Source organism: Lissotriton helveticus, chromosome 4_1 (genome assembly GCF_964261635.1).
Source record: "Lissotriton helveticus chromosome 4_1, aLisHel1.1, whole genome shotgun sequence".
Taxonomy (NCBI): Eukaryota; Metazoa; Chordata; class Amphibia; order Caudata; family Salamandridae; genus Lissotriton; species Lissotriton helveticus.
Window position 1 is genome coordinate 1457884001 of NC_136063.1, and position 21647 is coordinate 1457905647.

Sequence of the window (21647 nt, forward strand, 5' to 3'; positions counted from 1 at the left end):
CCACTTCCCCATTAAATATGAGTGCTATATTAGCCAGAGCACCAAAATCTCCACCTTATAGTTCTTTACCAGGGACTGATGATGTCTCACTCCTTGAGGTCACTAACAGATTAACTTTACATATGAAACCACAGGCTAAGCAATTGGTAGGTCTGGTTCCAGGGTTATTAAAACCTCTAAGCATTAAGTAGCTCTGCCCTCCATCCAGCTAGTAGACAGATGGCTGGAGAAATATGGCAGGAGTATCAGCTCTGCTATGCTGATACAACAGAGCTTTCGGATTCCCTGGAATGTTTCAAGAATTTGCATCCCAGTAATGACTTAAGGGTATTTATTGAAATTCTGAACTTGGGTGATGGTTATGCCTCACAAGGCAATCCATTGTGCATCAGTAGATTTAGCAGCTGATTTATCTATGAAACAGTCCTCATGGTTAAGACTAACATCCTTAACACCATAGGTGAGCAAAATGTCATCACATGCCTGTGTAGGAAGCTGGCTCTTTAGCGGACCAAAATGGGGTACACTGTGTAGAGTCCAGGCATACCTCAATTGGTTTACAGACGCCAAATGCTCTTTTTTGTGGTAATGTGGATGAGCAGTTAGGTTTATTAGAGTGTAGTTCTAAGAATTCGTTGTACTCTCAGAGGCAATAATTTACAGGCAGGTAAATAGTTCCAATCAACGCGTCTTACACGCAGCAATGCTTCCCATTGGGAGAAAAGGCATATGTTGCATATGGTTATTTGGAATCTGTTTCTGGGAATCTTCTTCAGGACTTAAGGTTGTAGGGTGCCAAAGTACCACCAGCAGTTACTCGTTACCTGCCCTGGGGGGGGGGGTTGGGGAGGGGGCGGTCAAGTTGCAGAAGTGCTGTTTGGGTTGGTCACTGTGCTGGTTTAAGAAAGGGGGGCCACCTAGAAACGGGCTGCAGAGGGGATCTCTTCTTGATCCATCACATCTAGGTTCCTGGTTTCAGGGGTACCACCTAAATACTCAATTTAGGGATGTGACAGGTAGTATCCAATGGGCTACTTAACTTTAGGGTGTCTACACCCTCTAATCGATCACTTCCTGTGGGAAGTGAGCATAACCCTGACCCAGAGAGCCTAATTTGCCAAAACTAAGATGGTGGAATTCTAGAAGTCGTGCACAAGCCAGGTAACCCACCCTTGGGGTGTTAATAGCCTAAATGGGGAGCATGCCTCCTGACTAGCTATTTTTTCCGCCTGTCCTGGTGCCAAATGGACCCGCGGCATATGGTGGTATTTTTCCGTGTCTGGGGAAGCTGGGGAGCAGAGGCCTTTCAAGCCTCCTACCTTGACATGCTGATCATTTAGACATTCTGCTTGGAGGAGGTGACAACACCTGCAGCCGGAGCAGGCATTGTTTCTGCCTTCAGAGAGCGCAGGCTTTCATCTGAAGGGGGTCAGAAAGCAGTCTGTGGTGGCACACTGGTCTACAGCCAGCACACTGGTGTAGGAAGCTGGCTCTTATTATACCGAACCTAGGTATAGTGTGCACAGAGTCCAGTGGAACTCCAAAGATGAGGTCAAAGTAGATAATACCTTACTCTCTATTTGTGGTGGTGTCGCCGAGCAATAAGGCTTTATCAGAGGATAGTGTTAAGCATTTATTGTACACGCTCAGGCAAGAAATGATTTCACACACTCAAAAACTGAATTCAGACCAATTGCTTGTTTAGAAAATATGTCTTTAGTTGGTTGCATTTTATTTTCAGAACCAAGCAGGACTTGGTACTGGTAAGTAGAATTGTTATTTTCAAAATAGGTTGTTCAAAGTACGCAAGCTGGATGAAATTGACTTTGTTTACAGGTTTGTAAAATATTTAAAGGTAATAGGAATTTGTAATTTCTTGCTGATTACTTTTCAGATTACTCTTGAAAGTACTTTCCAGATTACCTTTTCTACTCTGTGCACTGGGACATTTCCCAGACAGAGGTAAGTAAAACCATTTTTCATTAAAACACGGTTGCTTAGGTTTCCCTACAAACACAAATCAACACTTAGAGCTTTTTTCAGAAGAAAACAGTCAATGCAAGCCTATGGAAAAACATGTGATTATCAGTTAGCAGGTAAGCAATCGGTCTTTAGGGTTGAGGTTCTGGGGTTAGAACAAGGGTTCCCCCAGGGTCAAGGATGCACTCAAAGAGCAACCTCAGCGGCACTACGGCGGCCGGGTACAGAATGCCGAGGCCTAATGTTAGCCTATGTGCTAGGGGGGCGTCGGTTTGTGGCTGCTCTTGGACTAGCCACAGGGTTGAGAGAGCAAAGCTCCTAGGGTTAAGCTCAGGGCAAAGGGGGATCCAAGTTAGCAGACAAGGTGCACCCACAGCGGCACGCAAGCGGCCCGGTGCAGGGTGCTGATTTGTCATTGGGTGCCCTGTTGCTTTCAATGGGAGATCTAGAGTCGGATCAAACACTGCAGGTTCAGACAGGGAGGCTTCCTGGAGGCGACCACCGGTTGGAGAGGTAAGTTGGAATGCAGGGTGCTGCTTGGACACCATCAGTTGGACTACCCTAGTCAGTTGGGCATCAGGTGCAGGGGTGTCTTTAGGCTTCTGGTTTCCTTACCAGCTCTGGTCACGGTCGGGGGGACCCTCCAGATAGAGGCTACAGGCGGCGTTGGGAGGATTGAGGTAGGTCAGGGATCATCAGATCCCGGTTCCATTTCGATGGAGGGACCTGCTCATGCTGTTGGGCCACTCGAACCCAGGCCATGGGCATCTTGTGCAGAGTGGTGCAGACTCCCAGGTTTAGTGGGAGCCAGAGTCTGGTTCTTGAGCAAGTCCGGTTCTCATGGGAAACAAAGTCTTTGTAGGGAGCGCAGGGCAGGTCCTCCGGGTTCTGGGGAGGCTGCTGTCTGCAGGACACACCGGGATTCTGCTGGCGCAGATTGAGGTTGCGACAGGCCGGTAGGGCTGGGGCCAAGGAAGTTGGTGTCTTCTTCTTCCTCAGCAAGGCTCTTCGCTCCGTCTTCTTCTTGCTTGTCTGAGGAGGCAAGATTCGGGGTTGCCCCCTAAGTACTAATTTAGGGGCATTTCAGGTTGGTACAGGTTGGGACCAATGAGTCCCTTCCTTGGGGTGAGTACATGCGATAAAGTGCCCTCTTTCTGCATGGTGGCCCTCACTTTTTGCTGAACTGCTGATGTACTTTGACCGAGTGTGCCCTGGGCTCTTGCCAATCAGATACCCTGGACCTATGTTCTTGCCCTAAAACTGCATTGAAGACCAAACCCAATTAGCACTCTCTGGTCACTGGTCAGGCCCTGGTAAATAGTAGCACAGGCACCCAGGGTACTGGGACCAGGGAAGGCCAGAGCTGCAGCACTTTTTGTGCTACCCTTAGAGGCTTATACCTTTACACTCACACACTGCCCTTGCAGGCCACATGTTTTGGTGCAGAACAAATTAAAGAGTTGACATGGCACACATCCCTGTGTGCCATACCTACAGCCCACTCCCCTGGCACAGATAAACCACCCCTCTAGCTGGGGTCAATATACTAGAGGTGAAGGTACAGTTGCATGAGCCCTGTACCCCTACAGTGTCTAAGTCAATTTTTAGACATTGTAAGTGCAGAGTTTCCATTAAGAGTATATGGTGCTGGGAGTTTGTCATTACGAACTCCACAGCACCACAATGGCTACACTGAAGACTGATAAGTTTGGTATCAAACTTCCCAGCACATTAAACCCACACTGATGCCAGTGTGGGATTGAATGATAAATGCACACAGAGGGCATCTTAGAGATGCCCCCTGCAATCTAACCTACCACTAGTGTCCAGGCTGAGTGGCTGCTTTCAGTTGCCACCTCCAGACATGTTTCTGGACCCCTGGGTCGAGAGCTGTAGGAAAGTGGGTTTTTGTTGCAGTAACCACCCACTTTTTGCCAGACTACTGATGCACCTTTACTTGATGTGCCCTTGGTCCGTGCCAATCCGGTTCCCAGGGCCTGTGTTCGTTCCCCAAAACTAACCCAATTAGTATCTCTGGCCACAGGTCAGTCCCTGGTAAATGGTAACACAAGTACCCAGAGCACTGTGACCAGAGAAGGCCTCTAAGGGCTGCAGCACTTATTATGCCGCCCTTAGAGGTCCTGTACCACTGCACTCACACACTGCCTTTGCAGGCTGTATGTTTTGGTGCAGAACAAAGTGAAGAGTTGACAAGGCACACATCTCTGCCTTGCCTACAACCCACTGCCCTGGCATAGGTCAGTCGCCCCTCTAGCTGGGTGCCCTAAACCAGTGGTGAGGGTACAGATGCATGAGCCCTGTACCCCAACAGTGTCTAAGTCCATTCTTAGACAATTGAAGTGCAGTTCTACCATTAGGAGTATATGGTGCTGGGAGTTTGTCATTACGAACTCCACAGCACCATAATGGCTACACTGAAAACTGAGAAGTTTGGTATCAAACTTCTCAGCACATTAAACCAACACTGATGAGCACATTAAACCAACACTGATGCCAGTATGGGATTTAATGAAAAATGCACACAGAAAGCATCTTAGAGATTCCCCCTGAAAACCAACCCACCACTAGTGTACTGGCTGAGTGGCTGCTTTCAGCTGCCACCACCAGACATGTTTCTGGACCCCTGGGTTGAGAGCCTGCTGCCCTCTGGGGCCTGAAACAATGCACATCCTGGGATGAGGTGCCAAGCCTCCTCCCACAGGATGGGCAGGGTTCACGAAGGGGAAGCTTCAAAGGCTTGCCGCCTTTGTGAGCTTCCCCAGGCCAATTGCTGCTTTCAGCAACTGGTCCTCACTGGTTCTGACCCCCACTTTGGCGGGAGAACGCGCGGGAAAAACAAATAGATGTGTACCCACCTCTACCAACTTCACTCCTCAGGTGAGGGAGGCGAGGTGAAGCAAAACTGTGAGTCCACGCCATCTTGAAGATGGGGGACTCAGCCAACCAGGGACAGGCACATGCCACCCTCCCACTGGAGGGTGGCATGTGCCCACCCCAGGGAAAGGACCCATTGGTCCCTGTCTTTTACCTACCTGTAACACCCATAAATCTAGTAATTAGGTAAGTAGTGGCACCCCTGAACCTTGCTTCCTCAGACAAGAAGAAACTACAAGAAGAAAAACCGAACAACCGTGCAGCAGCTAGCAAGAGGAAGATGCTCACTGACTTGGCCCCAGCTCTAACGGCCTGTCTCACCCTCGAACCTGCTCCTGCGAAATCCTGGTGTGTCCTGCAGCCAGCAACCTCACAAACCCCGGAGGACCTGCCTGCCTTCAACTACAAAGACTCTGTCACCGGATTTGATCATCTGCAACCTTTGGCTCCGTCCGGACACTGCGGATCAGCCCCACTCTGCACTCGCAGACCACGGCCCGAGCTCGAGTGGGAAAACACCACGAGGAGGTCGCCCGAGCGAACCTGACCTCAGATCTGGCGACCCCTGACCTGCCTCAAACCTCACGCCGACGCCTGCAGCCTAAATCCAGATGTCCCCACAAACAGGACCAGGAGCTGGTAAGAAGATCCGACCCGAAAAGGCACCCTTGCACCCAACGCCCCACGGCCTTGTGTGGTGCCTAACCAGCCCCTAACTTCCCAACTTACCTCTCGAAGTGTTGGTCGCACCCAGAAGACCTTCATCCCTGAGCCTGCAGTGCCTTTGCAAACCGGAGGTTCCCCATTGAAACTAACAGGTCACCCAACGTTGAAACAGCACCCTGCACCCGGCCACCCTGGTTCCGCTGAAGGTGCAGCTTTGGTGCTACTTTGTAACCCCATTTACCCTGAGCTAAAGTCCAGGAGCTTTGCTCCCACACCCAAGTGGCCTGCTTGCCAGCAACCGGAGGCCCCCTACCTCCCCACTGGATAACATTGGGCCACAGCACTCTGAACCCAGACCCCCTAGTGCTGCTGAGGGTGTAACGAGAGTGCATCCTTGACCCTGGGGGAACCCTTGGTTCGAGGCATGTGGGCTGCTAAATTCATATCTTAGCATTAGATCGCCGCCTAGTGTTGGGTCCGGATGATCGCACATTGTTGTCCTGGAAGAGTCTTCGAAGTATCCTGAGATAGGTGGCTCCTCCCCTGGACTACAGTGCGCATGGGCATCGGCTCCATCCCCAGATTGTTTTTTTCCGCCATTGGGTTCGGATGCGGTCTCGACTTCTCTCTGTCGGAACCGAGTAAAACTGACTTTTTAAGGCCAAAAGGTCTTGTATTTTATAGCGTCGGTATTGTTTGCGCACGGTCTCGAGTTCTTCCAACTCTTGGAGTCGGATTCAGCGGAGTTTTTCACTCTTCGGACGTCGAGGCCTTCTCATCGCGACACGACCGCAACTTTCCAGCATGGAGCGGAGTCCGTTTAAGTACTGTCCGCTCTGTGGGTCTAAGTACCCACATATAGACCTGCACCCGGTCTGTAACGAGTGCCTTTCACCGGACCATGACGAAGGCAAGTGCAAGGCTTGCGCTCAGTTCCGGTCTAAGAAGACTCTTAAGCTCCGGCGCGCGGTGCGCCTGGAGGCCAGACAAGCGGCCCCGGATCCAGAAAACATCTTCGGCGACCAAGAAGAAGATGAACAGGGTCATCATCTCCAGATATCCCCACCCGAAACGGAGGTCGAGGCGGATCCGGTGGACGACGACGGAGTCGCGGATCAAGGCCTTGAATACGTCGACGAGGTAGGGGACGTCGAAGAGATTTATGGGGCCGCGGAAGATAGCTCAGGGGACGAGCTATGCCCCCAAGGTTTCGAGGATCACGATCGGGTCACGGGATCGCCAGTCGGCCTTACCCAAGACCCCGTGCCGCAAGCCACGGCCCCGCCATCAGGCCCGGCCACGGACGTACTTGCTGAGCAGGCCACATCGAAACCGAAACCTACGGTGTCGACTACACCTAAAATGGCCGACCCGAAAACAAAACCGAAACTTATGGACTCGAGCGTCCCTAAAATGGCGGCCGGCCCACAGAAAACTACTGCACCCGCCGCATCGGCTCCGTCGACCTCCGGTCCGCAGAAGTCGAAGAAGTCGGTCGATTCAAAAGGGTCAAAAGCGGCGCAAGAGGAGGGATCTTCTACAAAGGGTGGTCGGCACGGATCAACCGCAGCGACACCGTCTAAGCACGCCAAGGCCAGCGGCACGGCTCCGGCTACGCCTGGGACTCCGTTAGTCGGTCGCGTAGTGGACACGGAACCGACGCAGGCGCACGGATCGACAGCTGGCACATCTGCGCATCGATCCAAGGACTCTGGGTCAGCGACAACAGCATCGGCGTCCAAACCTAAGAAAGGCCACCATGACGTCGGATCCGAGGGGAAGGTCAAGACATCCTCGTCGGCGCCAAAAGCCACTGTGAGTGAAGCGTCCCCCATCGCCGCTTCGCTACAGAGAATCAGGGACAAGGCCGCTGCTACGTCGGCTCCGTTGCCGTCGCCTCAGACGCCGAAGGACGCTCCGGCAAAGCCTAAGAGTAAGCTTCTCTTCCTTCTGCCGCCGAAAGAGGCTCCGAAGGCCTTTTCCACGAAATCGACGCCAAAGAAGTCGGATTCTTCTACGGCAGGAGCACCTTCAGGTCGAGAACTCGAATCAGAGGACGATTCGGAGCACTTCATCGACGCCAACACAGGCAAATTAACCCTATACAAAAGGAGGATCACTTCAGAGCCTCTGGACTCCTATGTCATCCCACTGAAGAAAAAAAGGGTTCCTCAGGACGCTTCTAACCTCATAGAGCCTATCCAGCCTCCTCCTAGAAGAAGCCCTACTCCCTCACCAGAACAATCTGAGGGTGAGGGATATAATGAAGAGGACCAGTACACCTTCCCCATCAATGAACCAGATGCACATCCAGATGCATATGATGACATTGGTGACCAAGGCACCCAGAGTGTGGGGCAAGACCCACAACCTTTCAGTGCACGTGCATCCCCAACAGAGGATTCTGCAGGATTTCATGCACTAATTGAGAGGGCAGCTGCTAATCATGATGTGGACATGCATGCTGACCCGGTTGAAGAAGACTTTCTCTTTGACACCTTTTCAGTCTCTGAGAGGACTGTAAAGACACTGCCTATGCTCAAGGGAGTCCTCAAACATGCTGCGGACATCTTTAAAGAACCTACCAGGGCGAGAGTGGTCAATCCTCGTATTGAAAAAAAGTACAGACCAGCACCTGCAGACCCTGCATACATTCGGGGACAGTTGCCGCTAGACTCCCTGGTGGTCGCCAATGCCCGCAAAAGGGCCAACTCCCAAACAACGGGTGAAGCTCCTCCCCCGGATAAGGAGTCCAAAGTGCTAGAGGCAGGGGGCAAAAGAGTAGCTGCACAGGCTGCTAACTTTTGGCGTATTTCTAATACACAAGCACTCTTAGCACGTTACGATAGGGCGCATTATGACACCCTAGAGCAGATTGTACAACACCTGCCTCCACAGTTTCAAGAGGGCACAAAACTGCTTATAGAGGAAGGCAAATTGATCTCCAACGCAGCCATCAAGTGTGCACTTGACGCCGCAGACACAGCAGCTAGGGCGATCAACACTAGCGTCATGCTGAGACGACAAGCTTGGCTCCGCATATCTGGGTTTAAACATGATATTCAGACAACCATCCTTAATCAGCCAGTCAATCCTGATCGACTGTTTGGTCCAGATGTTGACACCACCCTCGAAAAGATAAAAAAGGACACAGAAACTGCTAAGTCCATGGGGGCCCTACAGTCACAACAGTTTCGTGGCAATAATTTTCGTCGCTCAGGTGCACGTGGAGTCACCAGAGGACAAATGGGTCAACAATCGCAATTCTCAAGAGGTGGAGCACAATCCTCGTTCACAAAACAGAACAAGGGAGGTTACAGAACTAACAGCAACAGAGGTCGCGGCAGAGGAAACAACAACTCCCGCTCCTCTACCCCAAGCAAACAGTGACTCTCTGTCACTGCCCCCCGACCACTTAACACCTGTCGGGGGGAGACTGCAGCAGTTCCTGCCCGTCTGGAGAAACATCACCACAGACAGGTGGGTGCGACAACTTGTACAGTACGGTTATTGTCTAGAGTTAAAATCCACTCCACCCAACATTCCACCAAGGCAACGGCCTATGTCCGCAGAGCACTTGCACTTATTGCAGCAGGAGGTAGTGGTGATGCTGCAAAAAGGCGCAATCGAGCTCGTGCCGGTGGAGGAGGAAGGCACAGGGGTGTACTCCCTGTACTTCCTTATTCCAAAGAAGGACGGATCTCTCAGACCCATTCTAGATCTACGTCCCCTCAACCTGTATATACTGTCAGAACATTTCCATATGCTCACACTGCAACAGATTCTTCCCTTGTTAAACCAAGGGGACTTCTTAGCAACCTTAGATCTCAAGGATGCTTATTTCCACATTCCACTACACCCGTCCCACAGGAAATACCTCAGGTTCACTATTCAAGGCCGGCATTACCAGTTCAAGGTCCTACCCTTCGGAGTCACCACAGCCCCAAGGGTGTTTACCAAATGTCTGGCGACAGTGGCAGCGCACCTCAGGAGGCAGAACATCCATGTCTACCCCTACCTGGACGACTGGCTCGTTCAAGCCAAGTCGGAACAACAGTGCGCCGCGGACATGTCGACCACCATTCACCTCCTTCACAATCTAGGTTTCTCGTTGAACTACCCAAAGTCGCATCTTCAGCCGGCACATGTCCGGCAGTTTCTAGGTGCGACGATCAATACCCTGACGGCCATGGCTCAACCAAACCAAGTCAGGATAGACAGCATGCAGTCTCTAATCCAGAAGTTCAGACCACAACACTCGCTTCCAGCGAGAGTGTTCATGCAGTTGATAGGCATGATGGCCTCCTGCATCTTCATAGTCCCTCACGCACGGTTACATATGCGCCCGCTCCAGGAGTGCTTAGCGAATCAGTGGACACAGGCTCAGGGACAATTGACAGACCTAGTGTTGGTTACCAGTCGGGCATACGACTCTCTGCATTGGTGGACTCCACACAACCTTTGCAAGGGCCGACTGTTCCAAGAGCCAGTGCCACAGGTTATCCTGACAACGGACGCATCTCTCCAGGGATGGGGAGCTCATCTGCTCACTTACACAGTGCAGGGACTATGGACGACGCAGCAACAAAACATGCACATCAACTATCTGGAACTGATGGCAATCTTCATGGCGATCAAGTCCTTCATTGTACATCTGTGCAACAAGGTAGTGTTAGTCCGGACGGACAACATGACCGCGATGTACTACATTCAAAAGCAGGGAGGCACCCACTCGCCACAGCTGTCTCATCTGGCTCAGAGCATGTGGAAGTGGGCCATTCAGAGGAACATTTTCCTCATGGCAGAACACCTCCCAGGAAAGGACAATCAGATGGCGGATCTGCTCAGCAGGTACAGCCATCAAATGCACGAGTGGGAGATACACCCATCTGTCCTCCACCCGTACTTCCAGCAGTGGGGTCATCCGGAGATAGACCTGTTTGCCACAAAAGAAAACGCAAAATGCCAACACTTTGCCGCCAGGTTCCCTCACCCACAGTCGCAGGGAAATTTGCGATATGGATGAACTGGTCAGGCAAATTTGCGTACGCTTTTCCGCCAGCCCCTCTGATACCGCTGGTGGCAAGAAAGCTAAGGCAGCACGCGATGACTCTCATCCTAGTTGCTCCAACGTGGGCACGCCAAGCATGGTACACCACGTTCCTCGAACTCTCAGTGGTACCGCATCAAAAACTGCGCCTCACGCCCAGACTTTTGACGCAGAACCATGGAGAAATTCAGCATCCAGATCCGCAACAGCTCAACCTGGCGATCTGGCTCCTGAAGTCCTAGAGTTTGGATACCTTAACCTACCTCCGGAATGCATGGATATCATCAAGGAGGCAAGGAAGCCAACTACCAGAGCATGCTATGCTGCGAAATGGAAGCGTTATGTCATTTACTGTACAGCCAATAACATCAACCCGCTAGATGCATCTATCCCTGACATCATTTACTATCTGTTGCATCTTTACAAGTGCAATCTAGCGTACACTTCCATTCGGATACATCTATCCGCCATAGCGGCTTATCTTCAGAACAGGCAGCATCTCTCTGTCTTCAGAGTGCCTGCCATTAAAGCCTTTCTTGAAGGCCTGAAACGAGTCATTCCCCCAAGAACACCACCAGCTCCGGTGTGGAACCTCAATGTGGTCCTCACCAGACTGATGGGACCACCTTTTGAGCCACTGCACTCGTGTGAACTCCAGTTCCTAACGTGGAAAGTGGCTTTCCTAATAGCTATTACGTCACTGAGGCGTGTTAGTGAGCTACAAGCGCTCACAATCCAAGAGCCATTCATTCAGATTCATCCAAATAGGGTAGTGCTACGCACTAACCCCAAATTCCTTCCGAAGGTGGTGTCACAGTTTCATCTCAACCAAACTATTGACTTGCCGGCATTCTTTCAAAACCCACAAACGGTGGCGGAAAGAATGCTCCATACCTTAGATGTACGGAGGGCGTTGATGTACTACATAGACAGGACACAACCCTTTAGAAAGACAAAACAACTTTTTGTTGCCTTCGCACCACAACACAAAGGCAACCCTATTTCCAAAGCAGGAATAGCCAGGTGGATTGTTAAGTGCATCCAGATATGTTATCAAAAGGCCAAGCGCACTTTAACGATACCCCCAAGGGCGCACTCCACACGCAAATTGGGGGCATCCATGGCTTTCCTAGGGAACATTCCTTTAGAGGATATTTGCAGAGCAGCCACGTGGGTTACACCACATACCTTTACAAAACACTACTGTGTTGATGTACATTCCAAGCAGCAAGCTGCTGTAGGACAGGCTGTTCTCAAAACACTTTTTCAGGTTTCTGCAGCTGGCACGGGCAACCGCCGCTGATGGAGGGACTGCTATGTATTCTATGCTAAGATATGAATTTAGCAGCCCACATGCCTCGAACTGAATATGCTACTTACCAGTATGCATCTGTTCTTGGCATGTAGGGCTGCTAACATTCATATCGCCCACCCTCCTCCCCGGTGCCTGTCGCAGCTGCAGATATACTATTGTATTCAATCATTAGCATGGACATCCTTTACACTTTTCACTCCATCTTCTGCCACAATGGCGAAAAACAATCTGGGGATGGAGCCGATGCCCATGCGCACTGTAGTCCAGGGGAGGAGCCACCTATCTCAGGATACTTCGAAGACTCTTCCAGGACAACAATGTGCGATCATCCGGACCCAACGCTAGGCGGCGATCTAATGCTAAGATATGAATGTTAGCAGCCCTACATGCCAAGAACAGATGCATACTGGTAAGTAGCATATTCATTCTAACCCCAGAAGCTCAACGCCAAAGACCGACTACTTAGCTGGTAACCTTTAACTTTATTTCTCTCCAAAGGAACCTATTGCCTGTGTTCTCTGAAAAATGTTCTCTGTGTGGAGTTGATTTGTATGGAAACCTGAACAAGAACAATTGTGCAAACCCGACTTTACTTACCTTTTCTCTAGGAAATGTCCCAGTGTGATATCTAGGCATATCACACTGAGTAGAAAAAGTAACTTACCTATAGTTCTTATTGCAAAATCGATACAAAGTGTATGTACAGCATTTCACAGTATTGCATTACCAGTAATTCAAACTGTAACCATTTCAAAGTACATTTACAATTGCATTTCAAACTATATATATACTGCAAAGCATTTATCAACTTACCTGTGCCAGGCGTGCTTGGTTCTAGAAAATAAAATAACTAAAGGAATGTTTTTATAAAAAAACAATTGGTCTGAAGTTCAGTCTTTGAGTGTGTGAATTATTTTGCTGACTGTTTACAACAAATGCTTTTCACTGTCCTCTGACACTACCTTACTGCTCGACCACACTACCCCAAATAGAGAGTGAGGTGCTATCGAACTTTACTTCTGCCTACCTTTGGGGATCCACTGGACTCTGTGCACACTATACCTCACTTTGCTATAGTATATACAGAGCTAGCTTCCTACAACCATGCCAGATGGCACAAGCAGCCTCTTGAGTCTTATTTAGCCTGATTTCCAAGGGAACTGGTCATATTTCATCCAAGTGTCAGAAGAGACAGCAAAAGATATGCAGTGGTGGCTGTTCACCCTCAATTGGACCCGTATCAGATGCCGCTTCTGCCCCATCCAGAGTTGACGATGGTGACAGAAGCATCACTGCTGGTTTGTTGAGGTCTTGAGTGGAAACGGGTCACTACATCAATATGTTGTGGGCCATTAGCTTGTTGTTGAAAGCCTTCCTGACGTCAGTGATGGAGCGGTTGGTTCGGATATTCACCGAAAACACCACTGTCATGTGGTATTGGAACAAGCACAAGCAGAGAGGGGTCCTTTGGTAGGAGGGCCTATACCTCTGGAACTGGCTGAATCAGGACGGACAAACTCAGCTGAAAACACTAGGGAGCTATCAAATAGTCTTCCAGCATTGGGGAGAACCCTGGCTTGATGTTTTTTTCACCAGTTCAGAGAAAGCTAAATGTCAGCACCTTTACCCACTGGAATTCCTAAGAATACTCCTTTATGCCTATGGGCGAGAGAGTGTGGTTCCCAGGACTTCTGGGGATAGGGATCTGTCCTCCAATGAGGCTGCTGTTACGGAGGGACCTTCTGTCTCAGCAACATGGCAGGATCTTGCAACCAGGGATGGCCAATCTGCACCTCCCTGCGTAGAGATTGATCAGTGGCATATTAGTGCATTCGATCTCCCTACCAAAGTAGTTGATGTCATATTTGTGCCCAGGTATCCTCCTACAAAGTCTGCTTACTCTCAACGCTGGGATAAGTTTGTAGCTTGGTTTGACATACGTAATACATTGCAGACCAAACTATTGGATGTATTGTTTGTTATTTTTGGCCCAGTAAGTACATACAGTGGACACTCCTAAAGGTATTTGTCTGCCCTTTCAGCCTTTTTGCATTTACCCGACTATCTGTCCTTGTTCAAGTAACCTGTTGTGATGCAGTCCCTTAAATGCTTTGTTCATATGTTTTCTCCTAAATCCCTGATTGATGCCACAGTGGGATCAGAATTTGATCCTTAATTTTATATATGCACCCTTTTGAGCCTCTACATTGCTGCCTTGTATGCCTCCTGACTGATTTTCTTTTCTCTCTGCAATAACTTCAGCTCGTCACGTAAGTGAGCTTTAGGCTATTTATGTTCCCCCAAGCTACACCACCTTTCAGGGCAAACTAGTGCAGAGGACTAGAGCGGCTTTTCTACCAAAGGTTATTACTCCCTTTCATATCCAACCGTTCATCACATTCGCAACATTTTTGCTCTGTCATTCCTTGAGCGTCTTGAGACCCTCACTGGTGAGTAGCCGCACTTTACAAGCCCCTGACTGATTGATTGATGCCTTTAAAGAGAAGATACCTCATCGTTTGGGTCCCAAAAGAGCCTTGAGATTTTAGATCGATGGCTGCAAAACCTTTTTTGTGGATTGTCAGCTTTTTGTTCTCTGGGGCAAAGAAAGGCAAGGTGGTGCGAAAACTGCTTTGTCCAGGTAGTTAACTCCATGCATTACACATCAATGCTACACATTGGCCAAGAAGCAACCTCCAGAAAAATTGCGCGCATTCCACCAATGTCAAGGATGCTACCACTGCATTGGTACGCCGAGTGCCTGTCTTGGATATTTGTCAGGCCACAACGTGGGCATCAATGCACATTTTAATGAAGCACTACTGCCTTGTCTGACATGATGGGCATTTTGGCTGTACGGTCCTACACGACTTTTTGGTTTAAGCCGTTCCACAGACCCAGCACCTGGGAAGGTATTGCTTTGGTTTCTAGTCTAAAGAGGAGGAATCTTTGGTTCAAAGTATCCATCAGAAGAGCATGTTACTTACCTCCTGTAATGCTTTTTCGGATGGATACTCTAAACCACACCTTCCACACTAGCTTTACAGTCTGTGCCGTACATTTTGCTGTGGTCTAAATCTATTTATGTGGTGTATCAGATAAATCACCTAATAACCTCATTTTGTGGCTGTATCAAGTTGATTTTGTTCAAATATTTTTATATTGGTAGAAATTAGGCATTGTATTGTTTGATTCTTTCATAAAAAGTAGTAGTTTAGGCGGATAGATGAAGATTGCCACACCAACCTGGTAGAATCCCTCTATATCTCTCTCTCTAAACATGTTCTTGGGTCACTATTTTCAAATGTATATAGATAAAAATGGCTCTTTTCGTGTACTTATTGCATTATCATGTATAATTCAATTTCTTTCAATTCAAGCAATGGTGACAGCACACTTCTTTTCACTAAGACAGCCTGCTTTGCTTTTTATTTTAGGCAAAAGACTGGCTTAAAAGAGCTTGACTTTTTGAAGAAGCTCAATGATGCAGATCCTGATGACAAGTTCCACTGTCTGCGGTTATTCAGGCACTTTTACCACAAACAGCACTTGTGTCTGGTATTTGAGCCTCTAAGGTAACATGATGAAATATCAGTACTGTTCTTTTTGTCAACACTGTTTACAGAAGAGTGCAGACTAGACCTGTATGAATGTTTGCTTTGTGTGAATTTTTGCTGCATACAGTATCTTTTTTTTATACTTAAATGGATGTATAAGCCTTCAAGCCTGACTGCTTTCTTTGTTTCCTGGTAGTTGGATGCCCAGTTGTCATAAAATTATCTGCATTGTTTCTCTATATATGTAATCAACATCTTGAATGCCGCATTTTCTAAAAACCTAAATGTGGTAATGACTCGAGAATGGACAATTTCTGGTGAAAGAAGCAAACTGAATGATCATATAGTGATTTGTAGAAATATTAGTTGAGTGAATTTCTAAATCCTGATGTTCTTGGGCTCCCTACCATGTTGTCAACGTGTTTTTCCCATTGTCATTTAATGTTTGCACTCACCGAAATGCCACAATAGTCATGCATCATCCAAAGTAGACTAAAATTAAAAAGGTAGCAAGTTACAATGCGCATGTTTTCTCCATGCGGCGAAATTTTCTTTGCCATTTTCACTACTCTTCAAATAGGGTCAGTTGAAAAGAAAAAAGTTTACGCTAAGCTTGTTTAGTCATATTCCTGCAAAAGCTTTTTTAGCAACAACGTGCTGATATATATATTTTTTTTTATGACAGCCCTACTATTTGCTTCGGACTGTGGTCTCATGACATCCCTTTCACTTGTCCCTATCATTTCGTATCTACTGACCTAAAATTGCTCCTGTTGAAACAAGTGCATGAATAGAGGTTGGTTAGTCAAATATACTTCATGTTGCACACATTGCTGATCTGTCTAGCCAACGGTTCATCTTAGTATCTTATCTCAGTCAAGTCCACCTTGTGTTCACCATATGTTCATTCCCACTTTATTTTACCTTAGATGTTTACCTCTGTATATATGAACGTCCGCCTGACCCCAAGTTTTATTTGAGGTTTTGGTGTTCTTTTATTGTGCAATTGTGCCCTTGCTGGAGCGCTCAGGGACTATTTTGTTGTTAGGTTGAATTTCGGCTTGTTTTATTCTTTCTTTTGAAGAAAGCTTAGCTTGCCTAATTAAAAACTATTGGCAGAGCCAAGATGTCTCTGCAGTAAAAGGCTGAGCTATTGACTGTTCCAATGCGTGTATGGTACATTTGAGCTGAGTCGCATTTAGTTGTCCAGGTGAGTTCAGTTGTGGGAGGGTTTTCAAAATGGGGCACACAAGTTCGAGGCATGTGGGCTGCTAAATTCATATCTATAGCATAGATCGCCGCCTAGTGTTGGGTCCGGATGATTGCACATTGTTGTCCTGGAAGAGTCTTCGAAGTATCACGAGATAGGTGGCTCCTCCCCTGGACTACAGTGCGCATGGGCATCGACTCCATCCCCAGATTGTTTTTTTCCGCCATTGGGTTCGGATGTGATTTCGACGTCTCCTGTTCGGAATCGATAAAAAACACTCTTTCAAGGCCAAAAGGCCTTCGCTTATCCCGTCGGTATTGTTCGCGTTCGGTCTCGTGTACACTCCAACTCGTCGAGTCGGATATCTGAGGAGTCGGGTGACTCTTCGGTCATCGAGGCCCTGTCGACGCAGCAAGACTTCGACGGCATGAACGGAGTCCATTCAAGAAGTGCCCCGTGTGTGGCTCGAAGTACCGACACATCGACGTACACCCTGTGTGTAACAAGTGCCTGTCGCCGGACCATAACAAGACCAACTGTATGGCCTGTTCCAAATTCAGGTCAAAGAAGACTCTCAAGCTTCGGCGCGTGGCGCGCCTCGAGGCACAGCGGTCGGCCCCGGCGCCGGATGACATCTTCGAAGACCCCGAAGCAGAAGTACAAGTACTTCAACTGCAAGTTTCACCTTCATCGGCGGAGGTCCAGCCCAATCCGAGGCAGACGTTGTGGCCCTCGACCTAGAAGAAAACGTCGATGAGGTAGGGGACTACGAAGAAGTATATGGGGCCGTGGAAGATAGCTCGGAGGATGAGCTATGCCCCGTTCGTACTCTCACAATGGCCCAGGTCACGGGATCGCCATGCGGCCTTACCCACGACCTTACACCTCGATCCACGGCCCCGCCTTCCGGCCCGGCTACGGACACCTCGGCGGAGCCGCCAATACAGAAATCGAAACCGAAACTCACAACATCGGTATCGATGAAGACAAAGATGGCCGACACGCCATCGACACCGACGACGTCTGCTCCGCCATCGACGCCGTCTTCGGACACCTCGAAGCCTTGTAAGGCTATCGACTCAGCAAAGGTGTCGAAAGTGGCCAAGGAACCAAGCTCGAAGGGGGTCCTCGAGCGGGTGTCGAGCAAGGTGGCCGAGTCGAAGAAGACTGTCGAGCCTACGGCGGGCACAGCTACCGATCCAAAGGGCAAACGGGACGTCGAGACGAAGTCGGCGAAGGGCACCGAGCAGAAGTCTGGAGTCCCGAAGCAAAAAACAAAGGCTGCCGATCCGAAGAAGTCGGCGTCGACGCCTGCGGCCGGGGTCGGTGACAGTAGCGCAGTGGTCGAAGAAACGTCTGCGCCTACGGCGGCCAAACAGCCATCATCGACGCTCGTCTCTTCCCATGGAGGTGGACCGAGGTCATCACTCGGGTCGACGAAACCATCCGCTTCGTTTACCAAGCAGGTCTCGGACTCCCTCAAGCGGATACGGGACAAGGCGTCGGCGTCTGAGCCGAACACACCTTCAGCACCCCAACCGCTGGCCCCACCGAAAAAGACTTCGATGCGGATCCTCTACACTCTACCGCCTAAGTTGGCGCCGAAGGCCTTTGCACCACGCTTGGTGACCAAGGACTCCACAGTTTCCAGCGCAAGTTTCGGTCCTCGACAACCTCTACTGGAGGAGCAGTCAGCGCATTTTATAGACGCCGACACAGGGAAACTCACGCTATACAAGAGGAAAATTACATCACAGCCTCTGGAGTCGTTTGTAATTCCTCTCAAGCGGAAAAGGCCAGCACCAGAAACTCCAGTGCTAGTTGAACAAATTCCTCCACAGCCTAGGAGAGGGGCAACACCTTCACCCACTTGCTCAGAAGGAGATGAGGGTGAACAAGATGAGGAGTATAACTTTCCTGCAAACACAGACACTGATGAGCAGCAGGACTCCTGGATGGCCACTGGTGATCACGGAGAGCAGCAGGTTCTCCAGGACACTCAGGTTTATGGTGTAAAAACGTCTCCGACAGAAGACTCTGCGGCGTTTAATGCTTTAATTGAGAGGGCAGCTACAAATCATAAAGTAGAGATGCATGCTGACCCTGTGGAAGATGACTTTTTATTCAACACTTTCTCTGCTGCAGAAAAAACTGTGAAAACTCTTCCTATGCTAAAGGGGGTCCTTAAGCATGCCACGGACATTTTCAAGGAACCCACCAGGGCTAGGGTGGTCAACCCCAGGATAGAGAAAAAATACAGGCCGGCACCTGGCGACCCAACCTACATCCGGGGCCAGTTGCCCTTAGACTCTTTGGTGGTCTCCAATGCCCGCAAGAGGGCAAACTCTCAAACAACGGGTGAAGCTCCTCCCCCGGATAAAGAGTCCAAAGTGCTGGAGGCATCGGGGAAAAGGGTGGCAGCTCAGGCAGCAAACATCTGGCGCATATCAAACTCACAGGCGCTGCTGGCCAGATACGATAGGGCGCACTACGACACCCTAGAACAACTGCTGCAACACCTTCCAGACAAGTTTAAGGAGGGAGCTGAGATGCTTATACAGGAGGGCAAGCTCATCTCCAACGCTGCGATAAAATGTGCGCTCGATGTTGCGGACACGGCAGCGAGGGCGATAAACACTAGTGTTATGCTGCGGCGTCAAGCATGGCTCCGCATCTCAGGGTTCAAGCCAGAGATCCAGACAGCTATCCTTAACCAGCCTGTTAATCCAGACCGGTTATTTGGCCCAGAGGTGGACACCACCCTCGAGAAAATCAAGAAAGATACGGAGACGGCCAAATCCATGGGTGCTCTCCAGTCTCAGCAATTCCGTGGGAACACTTTTCGTCGCTCAGGCAATCGAGGTGTTACCAGAGGACACTTGGCACAGCAAACGCCTTACAACAGGGGTGGGGCGCAATCCTCGTACCCCAAGCAAGGTAGAGGAGGGTACCGGGGAAACCGTGCCAAAGGCAGAGGAAGAGGCAACAACAGCTCCCGTTCCTCTGCCTCCAACAAACAGTGACTTCCTGTCACTGCCCCCCGACCATCCAACACCTGTCGGGGGGGAGACTCCAACGGTTCCTCCCTGTCTGGCAGTCCATCACCACAGACAGGTGGGTGCGGCAACTTATCCAGTTCGGCTATTGTTTGGAGTTAACATCCACTCCACCCAACATTCCCCCAAGGCAACGTCCTATGTCAGCCGAGCACTTGCACTTATTGCAGCAGGAAGTTCTTGTAATGCTGCAAAAAGGCGCTATAGAGCTCGTGCCGGTGGAGGAAGAAGGCACAGGGGTGTATTCCCTGTACTTCTTAATCCCAAAGAAGGACGGCTCACTCAGACCGATTCTGGACCTCAGGCCTCTGAACCAGTACATTCTTTCAGAACACTTCCACATGTTAACACTGCAACAGGTTCTTCCATTACTAAACCAGGGAGACTTCCTCGCAACCTTGGACCTCAAGGATGCTTATTTCCACATACCACTCCATCCTTCACACAGAAAGTATCTCAGGTTCACCATACAAAACAGGCATTACCAGTTCAAAGTTCTCCCCTTCGGAGTGACCACTGCCCCCAGAGTGTTCACCAAATGTCTGGCAACAGTAGCAGCGCACCTCAGGAGACAAAACATACATGTCTACCCTTACCTAGACGACTGGCTCGTTCAAGCCAAGTCGGAGCGACAGTGCGCCACAGACATGTCTCACACCATTCACCTTCTTCATGGTCTGGGGTTTTCACTGAACTATCCCAAGTCGCACCTCCTGCCAGCCCATGTGCGGCAGTATTTGGGCGCGACAGTAAATACTCTGACTGCCACAGCTCAGCCGAACCAAGCACGGATCGACAACATCCAGTCGCTAATCCAACGGTTCAGACCGCAACACTCCCTCCCAGCGAGAGTGTTCATGCAGTTGATAGGCATGATGGCCTCCTGCATCTTTATAGTCCCGCACGCCAGGTTGCATATGCGTCCGCTCCAGGAATGCCTGGCACGTCAGTGGACTCAGGCTCATGGCCAGTTGAAAGACCTAGTGTTGGTGACCGGTCGGGCATACAGCTCTCTGCATTGGTGGACTCCACACAACCTTTGCAAGGGCCGACCGTTCCAAGAGCCTGTGCCACAATTTGTCATGACGACTGACGCATCTCTCCAGGGATGGGGGGCTCATGTGCTCCACTACACAGTGCAGGGACTATGGACAATGCAACAGAAGAAGATGCACATCAACTACCTAGAACTGATGGCAATCTTCATGGCACTCAAGTCCTTCAAAGTACATCTGTGCAACAAGGTCGTGTTGATCCGGACGGACAACATGACGGCCATGTACTACATACAAAAGCAGGGAGGTACACACTCTCCACAGCTGTCTCATCTGGCTCAGGGCATGTGGAAGTGGGCCATTCAGAGGAACATCTTCCTCATGGCGGAACACCTCCCGGGCAAGGACAATCAGATGGCGGATCTGCTCAGCAGATACAGCCATCAGTACTCCGCCTGTACATCCATCAGTACTCCGCCCGTACTTCCAGCAGTGGGGTCATCCAGAGATAGACCTCTTTGCCACAAGGGAAAACGCAAAATGCCAAAGCTTTGCCGCCAGGTTTCCTCACCCACAGTCGCAGGGCAATGCGATATGGATGAACTGGTCAGGCAGATTTGCGTACGCTTTTCCCCCAGCACCTCTCATTCCGCTGGTGGCAAGAAAGCTAAAGCAACACTCGATGAAGCTCCTCCTGGTTGCTCCAACGTGGGCACGCCAACCATGGTACACCACGTTTCTAGAACTCTCCGTGGTACCGCATCAAAGGCTGCGCCTCACACCCAAGCTATTGACGCAGAACCATGGCGACATTCAGCATCCAGATCCGCAACAGCTCAATCTGGCGATCTGGCTCCTGAGGTCTTAGAGTTTGGCTACCTTAATTTGCCTCCTGAATGCATGGACATCATCCGGGAGGCAAG

General features: G+C 49.8%; 1 protein-coding gene across 3 annotated transcripts in view; it reads left to right on the forward strand.

The window, feature by feature from the left end:
• The window catches only part of PRP4K (pre-mRNA processing factor kinase PRP4K), a 483201-nt gene that overhangs the window by 289844 nt on the left and 171710 nt on the right, over positions 1 to 21647 (forward strand). For all 3 annotated transcript variants that reach the window (XR_013610604.1, XR_013610605.1, XM_078688044.1), the window contains exon 10: positions 15344 to 15481. Coding sequence is in view for 1 of the 3 variants with exons in the window: in XM_078688044.1 (XP_078544170.1) it covers positions 15344 to 15481 (138 nt within the window). In the remaining 2 variants the exon portion in view is untranslated. The remainder of the gene's footprint in view (positions 1 to 15343; positions 15482 to 21647) is intronic.